Here is a 13556-nt window from a genome sequence, read left to right as displayed (position 1 = left end):
CTCTATCTTCATTTACTACGCAAAACACCAGGAAAGTTCACATACAGGAGTTTTTCTCTGCAGAGAAGACAGCATGAATTGCTGCCTCAGACTGAAGGAATTTTTGGAAAGAAACAATAAAATTTACATTTTTGGGGTGCTCACTCTTAGTTACCATTCACCCAGGAGTTCCTAAGAAATTCAGCTACTACACGGTATGTAAACTACCGTTGCAGTCAGTTTTGTTTTTAAACATTCTAGGAGGACTCAAGAGACTCAGATAAATCTACACCAACAAGATAGTGAAAACGTACACCAAAAAATAATTATCAAGCACATTAGCAATCCAAGTATCACATGGAAAAGTCAAAACAGCATTTGCAGAGAGGGGTACCATGCTTCCCTGATCAAAATTCTTTAAATGAAAGGGCAAGTAGATAAGGAATGATCTGCCTGAGAGAACATATCTCAGTTTCCTAACAACTTTTGAGAAGGTCTTCACAAAAAGTTCTTTAAAAACAAAACAAACCCTCCCAACCGACCTACAAACAAAAAAACCCTGAGCTGTTCTGGGACAAATCACAGCCCTGGGTAACAAGCGATGTTTCCCCATCTACTAACTCTCACTGCTACTTGTACAAAAATATAAACATTAACATTCTATGATTTCTGTCCATGCTACCAAGAATGCTCCTGCAATTCTGCACAAAGACTTGCTATTATGCTTATTACATCCATCAGGCTAGCCAAAGTAACTGCACACTGGAGTCCAAGAACAAACCTGAACTCCTGTTTCTTGTCTTTCTCCCCGGGCTAGGTTCTGCTTAAAATGACTACTTCATCTCACTGTTATTACAAGGATACCATAACAAAACACTCAACTCTTTCCCTCGCATCTTCGCAAGCTTCCCTTGGAAGACATGTGCAGATACGAATGCCATGAATGGTTCGCTGAAGGAGGAAAAGCTCCCAGATTCCTTCCATACAAACATTTCCGATGTCTAAAACGTTAAAGGATTTTCCCAACATATCAACTGCTCAGCAGCAAGACTGTGTCCTAGGTTACAGTGTAAAATGTGCCAAAAGGAAAAAAAGTATTCTATTACCATCTTCAGGAGCTGTTGAGACCAGGTGGGGCGGTGCTCCCTGCCTCCCCCCTCTGGACTATCTCCTGTTACTGGGCACAACAATGCCTTATCGCCTGACCCATCGGTAACTCGCTCCTGGGCTATCTCCTGTTAATGGCCCATCAAGGAACTGCCTCACGACTCCCGATCCCATTGTGAGATGATCCGCCCGGGGGGAAGGAGCCAAGCAGTCCATGCCAAATAAACACTGAGATCTCCAACACCCTAGCAGCCTTCTTCCACTGGATTCCCAGAGGAGCTTTTTCCCCCACTGAAGTTCCAGAGGACAAGAGCTACCTGCCGACCACTGGACCTTCGGAGGAAGACCAGACTCTTTTACCTGATCGCTGCTTCAACAGAACTACACCCATCACTTCAGGAGGACTGCAGCCAGCATCTTATCGGACTGCTACTGCCACCCTAACAGGGTGTCAGGTTGTATTCCTGACTCTGTCAGTGTAAACCAGTGGGTTGTTTGTTTTTTCCCTGCCTTGTGTTTTTTTATATATATATATATGTAAAGAACTGTTATTCCTATTCCCCATATCTTTGCCTGAAGGCCCGTTAATTTCAAAATTATAATAATTTGGAGGGAAGGGGGTTGCACTTTCCATTTCAAGGGAGGCTCCTGCCTTCCTCCACAGACACCTGTCTTTCAAACCCAGACAGACTGATACAAATCTCACAGACTAAAGCAGCAACACTCACTCTGCATGTAGCATGCAGGTAGATGCCACATACCTAGGAATCACCCGATAACTCACAATTGAAATTACTCTACCACTAATGCCATGAGACCAGGTTGTGAAAATGAGTGCTACGTAAAATACTGTTTAAAAAAGACAAATGAATACTGGGACCTAGTTTACTTCTAAACATTGTTTTCCTGTTACAGTACCTAAAGAAGTGAAGGCAACAGACATAATTTGACAATAAACTCAGAACAGATATTTGCTATCTTTTAGAAACTGACTTACAGCTTCCTTGAGAAGTTTAGTGCCAAGTATCACTGCAATAAAGAAAGCCTAACTGTCCAAAGAGAGCGAGCTGTCAGCTGTGCTTGCAACCATGTTCTGGATGGCACATAACCAAGTGCAGCTAAAGACATGGGTTAAAAGAGTATGAAGGGACAAAAACATACAGAAAAACCTCCTCATGGTAACACTTTCTGGTTTTGTCCATTCTAGCATTTTCTCTCCTTACTTCTTCGGTGTCTTCCACAGTTTAGCAGCCTTTGGACTTTCAAGGTACACATGTTGCTACTTCTACCAGTTACCCCCCACTTTTGTCCGTTTCAAACCCACAGGTACTTTCATACAGCCCTCCCAGCTGTAGGGCTCAAGCCAGCTTTGTTTAAGAGGAATTAAGCGATATCTTTTAAATGGCCGAAGCAAATATTTTGAAATACATTTTAGACTTACTGTACTGAGGTAAGAACAAACTCTTCTGTCACACTGCCAACAGCTCTCCAAGCCTACCTTTACCTAGAACTCAAAGCATAATCCCCCCAGCCATCTGTAGTCAACCAGCTAGAGATACAGAACAAAAAAAGCTAAAAATAAAAAAAAATATAAAAATAGCTATAAAAATAGCTTGGTATCCAGAGCATTACCTTGCCTGTGCTTTGTAAGATTGTAGTTCTTGTCCTCCATACTCTCTCCCTGCTGACAATATCTCGGGTTACATCCACTTCAGCATCAACAAAACTTCTCTGTTTAAGAGCAGTTATGTCATCATCCAGATCAGTTTTGATAGTGGATCTTTTCTTTGCCATAATTTTTGCTTTGATAGCAGCAATTTTTTCCACTGACATGGCTTCAGACAAGGACCTAAATGAGCAAAAATAACAGAAGAGACTGAATAATTGCACAAACAATTCTTCCAAAAGAATCTGTGAATGAGTAACTTCATCCTGAAGTTTACAGGAAGATTACAGGAGCTTGGCATTGCTGTTTTGGGCATGACAAAAGACTCTATCCTGGTATTAGCACAAAAACCATCAAAAAATCCCAGCTATAACAAGCAGAAGTAAAGATTGCAAATGTAAAGCATCAGGACTGACACTACCATTTACAACATTCAGCTCCCCGTTACTTTCAGTGGATTACAATTTTGTGTCCAGTCAACCAATCCCTTGCTGCTCTGAGGCTTTCAAAGCATTAATCTAAATTTCAGCTGAGGTGCTGTTACACGGATTTGGCCACTTGGAAGATGTGTTACCTTTTCAGAGCAGGTAGGCCAAACAAACAACAGATGGTAGTAACTTTGTCCACATTAATCTCTGAGGTAGCTCAGTTCAGTCCAAGAGTGCAACATCTTTATCTGTTTGCTTTTAGTTGTAGATACAGAATTTGGTTGCCAAACAGCAAACCCTATTGTTTTGCTGGTGAGCCAAAGAGAAAAAAAAATGACTGAATTGCACAATCCTAACTGCACATAGCCATTCAATTTTACGTGATTTTTTGTTGAGATTACATTGAACAATTAATACAAGTAGTACTGGTGGTGAAGTATTCTTTTACATCTAAGCTGTTGGAAAGGGAACTTTTATTGTGTTGCTGTTAAAGTAATACATGACAAGCACAAAGTTCAAACTCACTGCCTGTAAATGTTGTCTTTTTTTTTTAAAAAAGCACGGGCTTTTACATTCAGTATTAAAAAAAAATCTGTAAATATAGAACACAAAATAATTACAAATAATACTCTGTAATCCTCACTGCAGCACTGACTCACAACTTCAAAACAAAGTTGTGATACACTCAAGCTAGTATCCAAATTATACAAAACAATGTGTGTACTGTTTGATTTATTTGATCCTCAGACTTTCTGATTTTAAGACAGATATAACAATCAGATTTTCTTTTTTTTTTTTTTCAATAGTTTCCTTTTAAGTACACCTATACAAGAGACAGAGTGGAAGAAGACATTCAAAATATGTATTTTTCATGTGGTTAGGTATAGTATGGATTCTATAAATGTCTCTACTCTACTATATTAATTGTTGCAAGGCTAACTGTATAAATTTAATCCCAGTAAAGGACAGACAAGTATTCACAGTACTGTTTATGCTCAAGAGATAAATTTCTCAAGAATGCAGTCGGTCTATCAAGTGAAACTACTTATCTACAAAATCCATTGCAGACAAAGCAGTACATTAATTCACACTCATACACCTTAACTGTAGGAAGCACGACTCCCATTTTACATTATGGGAGCTGACACACCAAAGAAATTAAGCAGCTGCCTTTAGTTTAAGACTTCTGAACCCAGGTACTTCAAAATGCACTAGAGTCTGATATCCTGTTAAGCCCAAGATCCCCAGCATCAACAAGATCTTGCAAGAATTTCATTCCCTCTCTGCTTGGCTTTGGAAAGATATGCTGCAAGACTCAAAACAACTCAAAAAAAAAAAAAAAAAAAAAAGACTCATTCTTTGCAAAATTCTGGATGTATACAACAGAAGAGGAAAGGTGATGGGCAAGTTTTTAAGCACTTGAACACTGATTAGTACTTATGGCAATCACAGTGCGTTACCCTCTGGTAGCCTACTGCCTCTTCAGAGGCAAACAGCTCACCTCTGTAGGGAGTCAAACAGAGGTTGTGTCACCCTTTGATCAGTTCTCACAATGTCTTCCTCCTTTTATATGCAAGACATTCGTCAGTACAGGATATTTTTCTTTGAAACAGAGAGATGATCAGCTACCCCTTGCAGTCCTGCTCATTGTATTCAACTGCTTAGATAAACACCATGGCAGAAGAAAGCAGAAATGGCAGACTTGATGGGAGGAAGAGACAACTGTCCACTCACTTCTGAAGACAAACTGAATTTCATGCCATGACATCTGAACTTCCACTCAAGAACGGAATCTGATCAGGCACGAAGTTCTGCCTCCTCAGACATTACTAATAATAGCACCTAAGTGAGGGAGGCTCCCACTGAGAGCTGCTGGACAGAAATAAAACTGGCTGCCTTGAGCACAAGAATTGTTATCAGTCCTTTAACCAAGCCAAAAAGGCCAATGTTATCCTGGGGTGCATTAAAAGTGTGGCCAGCAGGTCGAGGGAGGTTATCTCCGCCTCTGCCCTGGTGAGGCCACATCTGGAGTACTGTGTCCAGTTCTAGGACCCCAGTTCAAGAGGGACAAGGAACTATCAGAGAGAGTCCAGCAGAGGGCTACTAAGATGGTTAGGGGGCTGGAGCATCTCTCCTGTGAGGAAAGGCTGAGAGATCTGGGGCTCTTTAGGCTGGAGAAGAGAAGACTGAGAGGGGACCTTATCAACAAATATCTAAAGGGTGGGTATCAAGAGGATGGGGCCAGGCTCTTCTCAGTGGTGCCCAGAGACACGACAAGGAGCAACGGGCACAAACTGGAGTGCAGGAAGTTCTGCCTCAACAGGAGGAAAAACCTCTTTACATTAAGGGTGACAAAGCACTGGAACAGGCTGCCCAGGGAGGCTGTGGAGTGTCCTTCCCTGGAGATATTCAAAACCTGCCTGGACGCATTCCTGTGTGACCTGCTCTGGGTGAACGTGCTTTAGCAGGGGGGTTGGACTAGATGATCTCCAGAGGTCCCTTCCAACCCCTACCATTCTGTGATTATCCATAAAAAAAAAGTATTCCTACCTGATCTGCTCTGTTTGCACGATACCTTCTTTATGTCCTTCCAATCGAGCTGCCAACCGCTCCTTGTCAAGGCGCACACACTCTTCATCCTAGCAGTAACAGCAAAGTTTAATTGTAATGTTTAATTTTCTGTGCATTCTCTTTAAAAAAATAAGTACAAATAGAATTAAAGCTTTTTTTTTTCTTTGAAATTTGCAAGGACAATCTTTATTTCCAAGTATTTTTGATCTGTGCACTGTACCGCTATTGGAAATTTCCTCTTGAGAACCACAAGTATAATTAGAAGAATGAAAAGGAAGCTACCATTCCTTTGTAAAGAGCCTTGCTCAGACAGTGATTGAGAACAATAGCTAAATCAGTCAGAGAACTTAAAGTTGGCAAACAATGCACACATTCAGGTAGGACAATACATACACACACACGCACACATATTTAAGGTAGATTTATCGGACACTCAAATTCACCCAGATATTTAATCAGTGACGTTTTAAAAGAAAAGAACTGTTCAAACTGTTATATCTTTACGCAGAACTTGTATAAATGGCATTCCTAGTAAGTACAAAAAATAAGTCAAGAGTAAGAACGCCTCTAGTTACTCAAGACAGGTTTGAGACAGACGTGTAATTTGAGAAAGCAGTAAGAGAGATGTAATTTTATGCCATCTTTTCAGCTGCTTAACGCTGGTACCACTTGTGTTCAATCTGTCTTATTCCTCAAAATTAAATGGGCATCAAGCCTGTCCTATTGCTAAAAGGCTCTTTGGAAAGGCTGAAGCACAGCAAAACCAGTCATACCCATGTATCAGGAGAGACGTGGAATCTCTACCACGAGCCAATCTCCAAATAACTTAAAACAGATTTTACAGACTCTGAGCTGCCGAAGCAGCAAGGAAACAAGCAAAGAGAAGATGGCCATAAGCTCATTAAGCTCATATGCAGAATTCTTGATTCTCCAAATTATGATGGTGAAGATACACAGTTTCAAAACATACTGGCATCGCAACCACATAGGGTAATGTAGAACAAAAATCTATAGATCACTAATAGGTCATCTTGCAGATATCATCTATTCACATGCCATTAGGAATGCATAACGTTTTTATGATTCCTACGCAGTTATAGCTAAGCACAAACAATGTTCAAATCCAATTCTTGAATAATGGACTTTATGTATTTTGATAACTCTTCTTCTATGAAGAAATCTAAAGCCTCAGTACTCTGAAAATATATACAGCCAGATTTGTAACTCACAGAGAAGATAATTGGATAAATATAGATTTTTAAAAAAAAAAAATCAGAAAAAGTCAGTTTTTAAAACCAGAGAGAGTTAAGCAATACAGTATGTGTAATAACTAGACACATTGCTTCTATTCAAGAGGCACTTGTGAAAATACACTGTCAAATTAATCACCTAAGACATAGCTTCAGAAAATAGTAATCACAGGGACAGTTTCATACACTGCTATAAAGGGACTATGATAGCAGGTAAAACAAATATGTATCCATTGACAGAGATAAGACTGGCAATTAAGTTATAATGCCAACCCATGGATGGCAAATAACCATAATCAGTCATTAAACAGCATCGTTACTCCAATCTCATAGCTCTTAGCACACAGGTTATAATGCAACAGGTACTTACAGATACGTAGTCAAGCCTTCCCCTTTCAAACTACAACATACATCTAGCAACTAGAATTTAAAGTTTAAGTCAGAGGCTTAATTCTAACTCCTGCCAGTTCATGTTCACACTAACAGAAGCGTGGTGTGCACCCAGAGAACAGGTAGCCCAGCTGAACTGCTACAAAAACAGATAAATACTGCAATTTACCACCACCCCCAATTTGTATTGATGACAGTTACTGTTATTACCTCTATTCTTGGTTTCTTTGCTTCTGCTAATATTTCATCTGCTGCTCTTTTAACTACAAAAAAAAAGAGGACATAAATGTAAGATTGTAGTAGACTTTCACAAAATAAACCTCAAAGTTATTTTTTAGTTAAACTGTACCTTGAGTGGACCGTTGAAGACCAATTTCAAGTGGAGCACTTCTGTCTATGCTTGATGAGGTTGCTGTAATCAAACACAACACTTCATTTAAGTACAAAAGACTTGCAAAAGCAGAAAAGGAAGGACGACACATAAATTGCAACAACAGAAATTCTAAATAGATATTAGGTAGCAAAGGTGGTCAAACATTGGAACCGGAGATATTCAGAACCTGACTGAACATGAAGTTAGATCAGGTTGCTCAGGGCCATTTGGCCCTTCTTTGAAAAGGGGATTGAACCAAATGACCTCCTGTGGTCCCTTCCAACATAAATTAGTCAGTGATTCTACGATCTGTCTATACCACATAAAAGAAAAACTGAGTCACATAGATAGTTACTTTATAACCTGGAATCAAGATCTACTAGTTTGTCTAGTTTTTGGAATAAAGACAACCTGCTGGTCCCTTTAAAATACATATAAAAAATGGTTTACTGCTCATATTACAGCAATAATCTCATATTCCAGTATACTTAAAATTCTAAGACCACCTACAAAACAGAGCTACTTACAAAAGCAAGCCATATTTCTCTTTCTCTCAGAGAAACCTCTTTTCTCTGGCTATTGTTAACAAAAATTATAAGATGATGGAATACTAGGCAAATCTGCCAGACTGACAAAGCAGTCATTTCATATATTTCACTATACTGAAGATTTTATCCCACAGGCTTATTGTATATCAAGATCAACACACTACTGTAAGTTTCCTCACAGTCTAGAGAAGGAAAAAATATAAACACTAAGCATCCTAACACATAACTATCAACCAATGGATGTTAATAATAATAAAAAGGTAAATCACTTTAAACATGCATGTAGGAATGCAGCTCCTATCTAAGCGCCATAAGAACAGTTAGTTTCAGAACAAAATTAAAAAATAAATCTTAACTTTAAGAAGTTTGAACATATTCAGTTAAGCTGCAAACGGACCATCGCTAACCACCCTTCCCCTCCTACCCCTCACTTGTGCCATAAATACGAAGCAGTAAAGCGCACTACGTGTCTAAGTTAAAAGAAAGCACCACTCACATGTCTCCCCATTCAGGTATGCAAGCAAGTCCTTTCTATCAGGTCTTCTGACCACAGGAATGTTTTCAGTCTGAAAAGACAGCAGACTTGACATCAAATGGTTATTCCCTCAAAGTCTCTTGCTGAAGATTTTTCACTTTTATAGAAAACTACTCATTCACACAGAGACAGGAACATGTGTCCTGCCTCCCAAGAAAGCATAACTATCAAGCTTAAAAATACAACTACTTCCTAGAGAACGTTCAACTACACAAAATGAAACGAGTTGTCTACTATAAAACTGAAAGAGAAGACAGCCTTTTTCCTCCTTCACTTCAAACTTGCAAATACGATTAAGAACTAGCTTTTAACACGCACACACTTCTCTACCAGGACTCAATGCCGGTACGCAGAAATTGAGTATTTCAATTTTGTTGTTTCAAGTCTGTATAACACACAGCACTGTTGTATCAGGCAACCATGTGGCACAGGGGAAGATGAGGCATGGGCTCATAGTAAACTGTCAAATGGAAATCAAAGGACTTTCAGAGTTCCCCTATCTTAATTTGTAGAGCTTATGCAATAATTCCTTTAATTAGATTGCATACTTCTGAGTCCAATTCAAAGCTATTCTGCTGTACTTTTCTCTCTTTTGTAGATCCTTGCAACCTCAGGCACTAAAGGGTCATCTAGATTGGGATCGCACAACAGCGACCAGATGGACAAAGGTACTTTTGAAATAGTTAGTGCTGGAGATAACTTTGACCGTCAAACATCAAGAGAAATGCTGGTATTACTGTTAATATTCAGGTGACAGACTCTTGTTGCAAATGCAACCTGGTGGTTTGAAGGGATAATCACTTAGGAAGTGAATTGTCAAGAAAAACTTTCCACCTTGATAGGGACTGCCACTTGATCCCTCTGTAGAGGCGTTCTTTTCAAAACATACATGCACACTTCATTGCATATCTTTTTCTCTTTCCCCAGCCAAATTCATACGCTTAAATGCTACTATCGTTCCCTGAAGATAACTACGCACATATTACTTATCATAAACACGACAAAGTAAAATTTTATATGGTCTACTTACTGCAGCACGGCGGACATAAACAGGATGTGAAAGGTGCACATTATTGAGCAGGAACAAGATAGAATCCAAAGTGTAGTATTCCCTAGGTTGGCCTTCTTTCCCTGTCCTGTAAAATCACAAAACAAAGATTTTATCATTTAACCTCTCCATCTCTGTCTCATGCACACACTTTTTTAGCAAAGTTCTCTTTTCTTTCTAGATGACAGTTCAAAAAGCAAGCAGTAATATCATTATCAGACTATTGCCGAACCAGTGAATTATCAATTGTGTTAACAAATACGAGCAAGGGATATTTGTTCTTGCAGCCTCTTTACTGAACGCATCATAAAAACTGTCCAAAACAAGAGCTGGACGGGTTGTAACACATACAAGCAGCAAGATTTGGCACACTATAAGAAAACACTCTCCCACATCTCAAACTTATTTATTCCAATTATCAAAGGAACTGTCTACCTTATTTGGGACAGCTAGAGGGGTGTAACTGAACTGCAAGTGAAAAAAAAAAAAAATAGCACTATGTGCTGTTCAGGTATGACGGGACAGAATTTTCACCTTTAGAGAAAGCACAGTGAAGAACTCGGAATACACAAATTCCACAAAGTCTACAGAGCAAAAGGTTCAAAATGGTGTCAAAAGATAAAAAGAAGGAATGACTAGAAACTAATTGCATGCAAAACTATAGTAAAACCAAAACAGACTACAAAATCACAATGAACTCCCATACTGAGGTCAGACCACTTCAGAGCAACATGACAGCATCAAGTTCCATCTCAGTTTCAAACCAGCTTCTTTGAAATAGACACCTTTTAAGTCTCAAAAGGAATCTGTTCTGTGTAACAATTTAAAAAAAACAGTTGCCCAAAACAAGGCCAAACAGAAACTGTAGTTTCCGCTTGGCTCCATGTGCATTGAACACAATTCCCCTCTCACACATGTTCAGCCCTTTATGCTGTTACTAGAAGACTCTGTAGGGGAAGCAATGCTTGTCCCAGTTTCAAAACAAAACGTGCTCCCCAAATACTTCAAGTGCTCTAAGAAATGGATCCTTCCATCAGTTTCATAGCCCTCAGTGGGACCAGGAAATCAGGGAGAGCAGGGACTCCACTGCCCAGACTTGGGCTCCAAGCAGGACATGGCTCTTACACCCTGCCCAGTCCCTGCCCCGACCAGTCAACTCACCTCAAAGCCTGAGGAAGGCGACCCACAAGAAGAAACAGGCCAAAACTGTAAAATTTAAGACTGGCACAGAATTTTGATCAAACCACAGATTTCAGGAAGAAATACTTCCATGAAAACCATATGAAAGAGTTATTCCCTCCAAGTACAGTGGCTTTACTCATGGCTCACCGTCAACATGGAAACACTACAGAAGTGCCAACCTCACTGGGGGAATGGTGTGGAAATAAAAAATACTCAATCATAACTTTCTTGAACCTGAAAGAGCTACAAAAACATCTACTAAATGCAACAGAAGTGTAAGTCTGTTTTCTCCGTACTGTGGACATAATTCCACTACTGCTTTTCTTGCTATTACTTTTTTGAAATTATCTAGACTGAAACCATCCAACAACCTGTTCAGAACTCATTACAAGCAGTAAGGTTGAAAACATTTCACAATAATGCCAGAGAAAACCAATACATGAATAACTTGCAGAGAAAAGCGATACAAAATACCAGAAGAACAGTAAAATACAGGATCCTTCTATCACTGTCCTTCTTCTAAAATGTAATCCCCACGGTGTGGGGGCAGTGTACACATTTAGCTGCTGAAGGTGAAAGGGAAGATACACAGTATCTTTCAAATGCTAAGAAGCCAAAAGTCGGCTTCACAATTACAGCCAACAGAACTAGCAAGGAACGGATTATTTTACTGTTTCACTGCTATCTTTGAGAAGGTGTTATCTCAACATATTCAGATCACTGGTAGAAACAAAAGCTTCTATGGAAGACCACATAGCCTTGGCTCGGAACTGCAGTCTATGTCACATGATACAGTCATCACTTCATTATAAAACTAACTTTTTAGATTATCTCACTTCAGAATAACTCATTATTTCTTTAAAGCATGTCATATCTGCTGAACATTATATAAAAAGTCCAGCCGGTCATCTATTCAAGTTTTTAGCAATAAACGACATAATTTAGAAAAACAAGCACTGAACTATTGTCTATTAATTTGAAAATACAGTATTACAAAGCCAGAGGCAATGCGAAAGCTCAGCAGGCCACAGCTGGTCCTTCATCACTTAAACCACACACACAAGAAATCCCCACACTCATTGTGGTTCTAAGGGGATATTTTATTAGGAGGACAAGATATTGCACATTACAGGAAAAGTGTCAGATGGACAAGCAGTTGTATGCAAGGAGAAAATCTAAGTAGAAACTGACATTTCAGGATTAGTTTGTGTTCCTTTCAGATTTTCCAGACAGAGAGAACCACCTCAATAAAGAGAGAAATAACAGCAAGCTGATCTGAAGGTAGCTTGCTTTGTCCAATTTACAAAAATCCAAAGTATCAAAAGAAATTAATTATCTTATTTCCCATATTTAGTAATGGCATCAATCACTTCAGAAAAAAATTAAAATGTTAAGATTCAGACCTCAAGAAGTCCAGTACTTATATTTTTGCTTTGATGGTCATTAAGAGTTGCGGCTCTTAAAAAATAAAACTCCACCTTAAAAAAAAAATTGAGAAAATGTTTACATAACGCAAGACAAAGTTTCATCTGCTTGTTTTTAACACGAGAAATTTCCTGCTCATCCATTCACCCTCCGCCTGTGGGTGCTAGGACTTCATTCATTTTTCCTCTTTCATGTTTCAAAGCATGATTTTTTTTTTATAGAGGTACTAAAGGCCCATGTCTCATCCACAAAAGAAAGCAGTAAGCTTTAAAAACACAAGAGTAGGCACACAGAGTATCACACAATTACAATACCCATGACCAGCTGCTCACTATTTAAAAACTTCTCAGCTGTGCATACAAGCCCCTCTGCTGGGTAAACAAAGCAAATAAGTTTCTCTGTTAGACTAATTCCTTCCTTCAGTTTTGAAACAGATTCTATAATCACTCTTCAGGGGCCACAGATCAACCATCAGATCAAAACACACAAAACAATCTTAGACCATCCAGCCACCTTCATGTGCCAGCAGGGGTATTCATTTAACTACTATCATAGAATCACAGAATGGTTTGGGCTGGAACGGACCTCAAAGATCAGTTCCAACCCTAGCTCCAACCCCCCTGCCATGGGCAGGGACACCTTCCACCAGACCAGGTTGCTCAAAGCCCCATCCAACCTGGCCTTGAACTCTGCCAGGGAGGGGGCAGCCACAGCTTCTCCGGGCAACCTGTGCCAGGGTCTCACCACCCTCACAGTCAAGAATTTCTTCCTAATATCTGATCTAAATCTCCCCTCTTTCAGTTTAAAGCCAAACCCCCTTGTCCTATCACTACATGCCCTTGTAAAAAGTTCCTCTCCAGCTTTCTTGTGGAAACTAACCTGGATTAAAATAAATTTCTGCTGCCCCCCCCCCCCCCCCCTCCACCCCGGTTACTTTTAACTTGGCTTAGTTCCTCAGACCAATTCACTGTTTGGCTGACGCTTGTGCTAGCATAGAGAGAAGGCCGTGCAGCACAGCACTGCCAACTTCTGCCAGCTTAGCTGCTCAAGGAAC

The 13556-nt window shown here is 39.7% G+C and overlaps 1 protein-coding gene and 1 pseudogene across 1 annotated transcript in view; both read right to left on the bottom strand.

The window, feature by feature from the left end:
- Nucleotides 1–13556, bottom strand: part of CDC73 (cell division cycle 73) — a 115095-nt gene that overhangs the window by 98955 nt on the left and 2584 nt on the right. The window contains exons 2-7 of the mRNA XM_086462567.1: nt 9878–9983; nt 8809–8878; nt 7741–7803; nt 7602–7654; nt 5731–5819; nt 2719–2935 (exon numbers count right to left, since the gene is read on the bottom strand). Coding sequence (XP_086318693.1) covers nt 2719–2935; nt 5731–5819; nt 7602–7654; nt 7741–7803; nt 8809–8878; nt 9878–9983 — 598 coding nt within the window. The remainder of the gene's footprint in view (nt 1–2718; nt 2936–5730; nt 5820–7601; nt 7655–7740; nt 7804–8808; nt 8879–9877; nt 9984–13556) is intronic.
- Nucleotides 9383–9828, bottom strand: LOC104341876 (ubiquitin-conjugating enzyme E2 D2 pseudogene; annotated as a pseudogene).

Source organism: Leptosomus discolor, chromosome 3 (genome assembly GCF_034619465.1).
Source record: "Leptosomus discolor isolate bLepDis1 chromosome 3, bLepDis1.hap2, whole genome shotgun sequence".
Taxonomy (NCBI): domain Eukaryota; kingdom Metazoa; phylum Chordata; class Aves; order Leptosomiformes; family Leptosomidae; genus Leptosomus; species Leptosomus discolor.
This window is presented reverse-complemented; position numbering and strand designations above follow the sequence as displayed.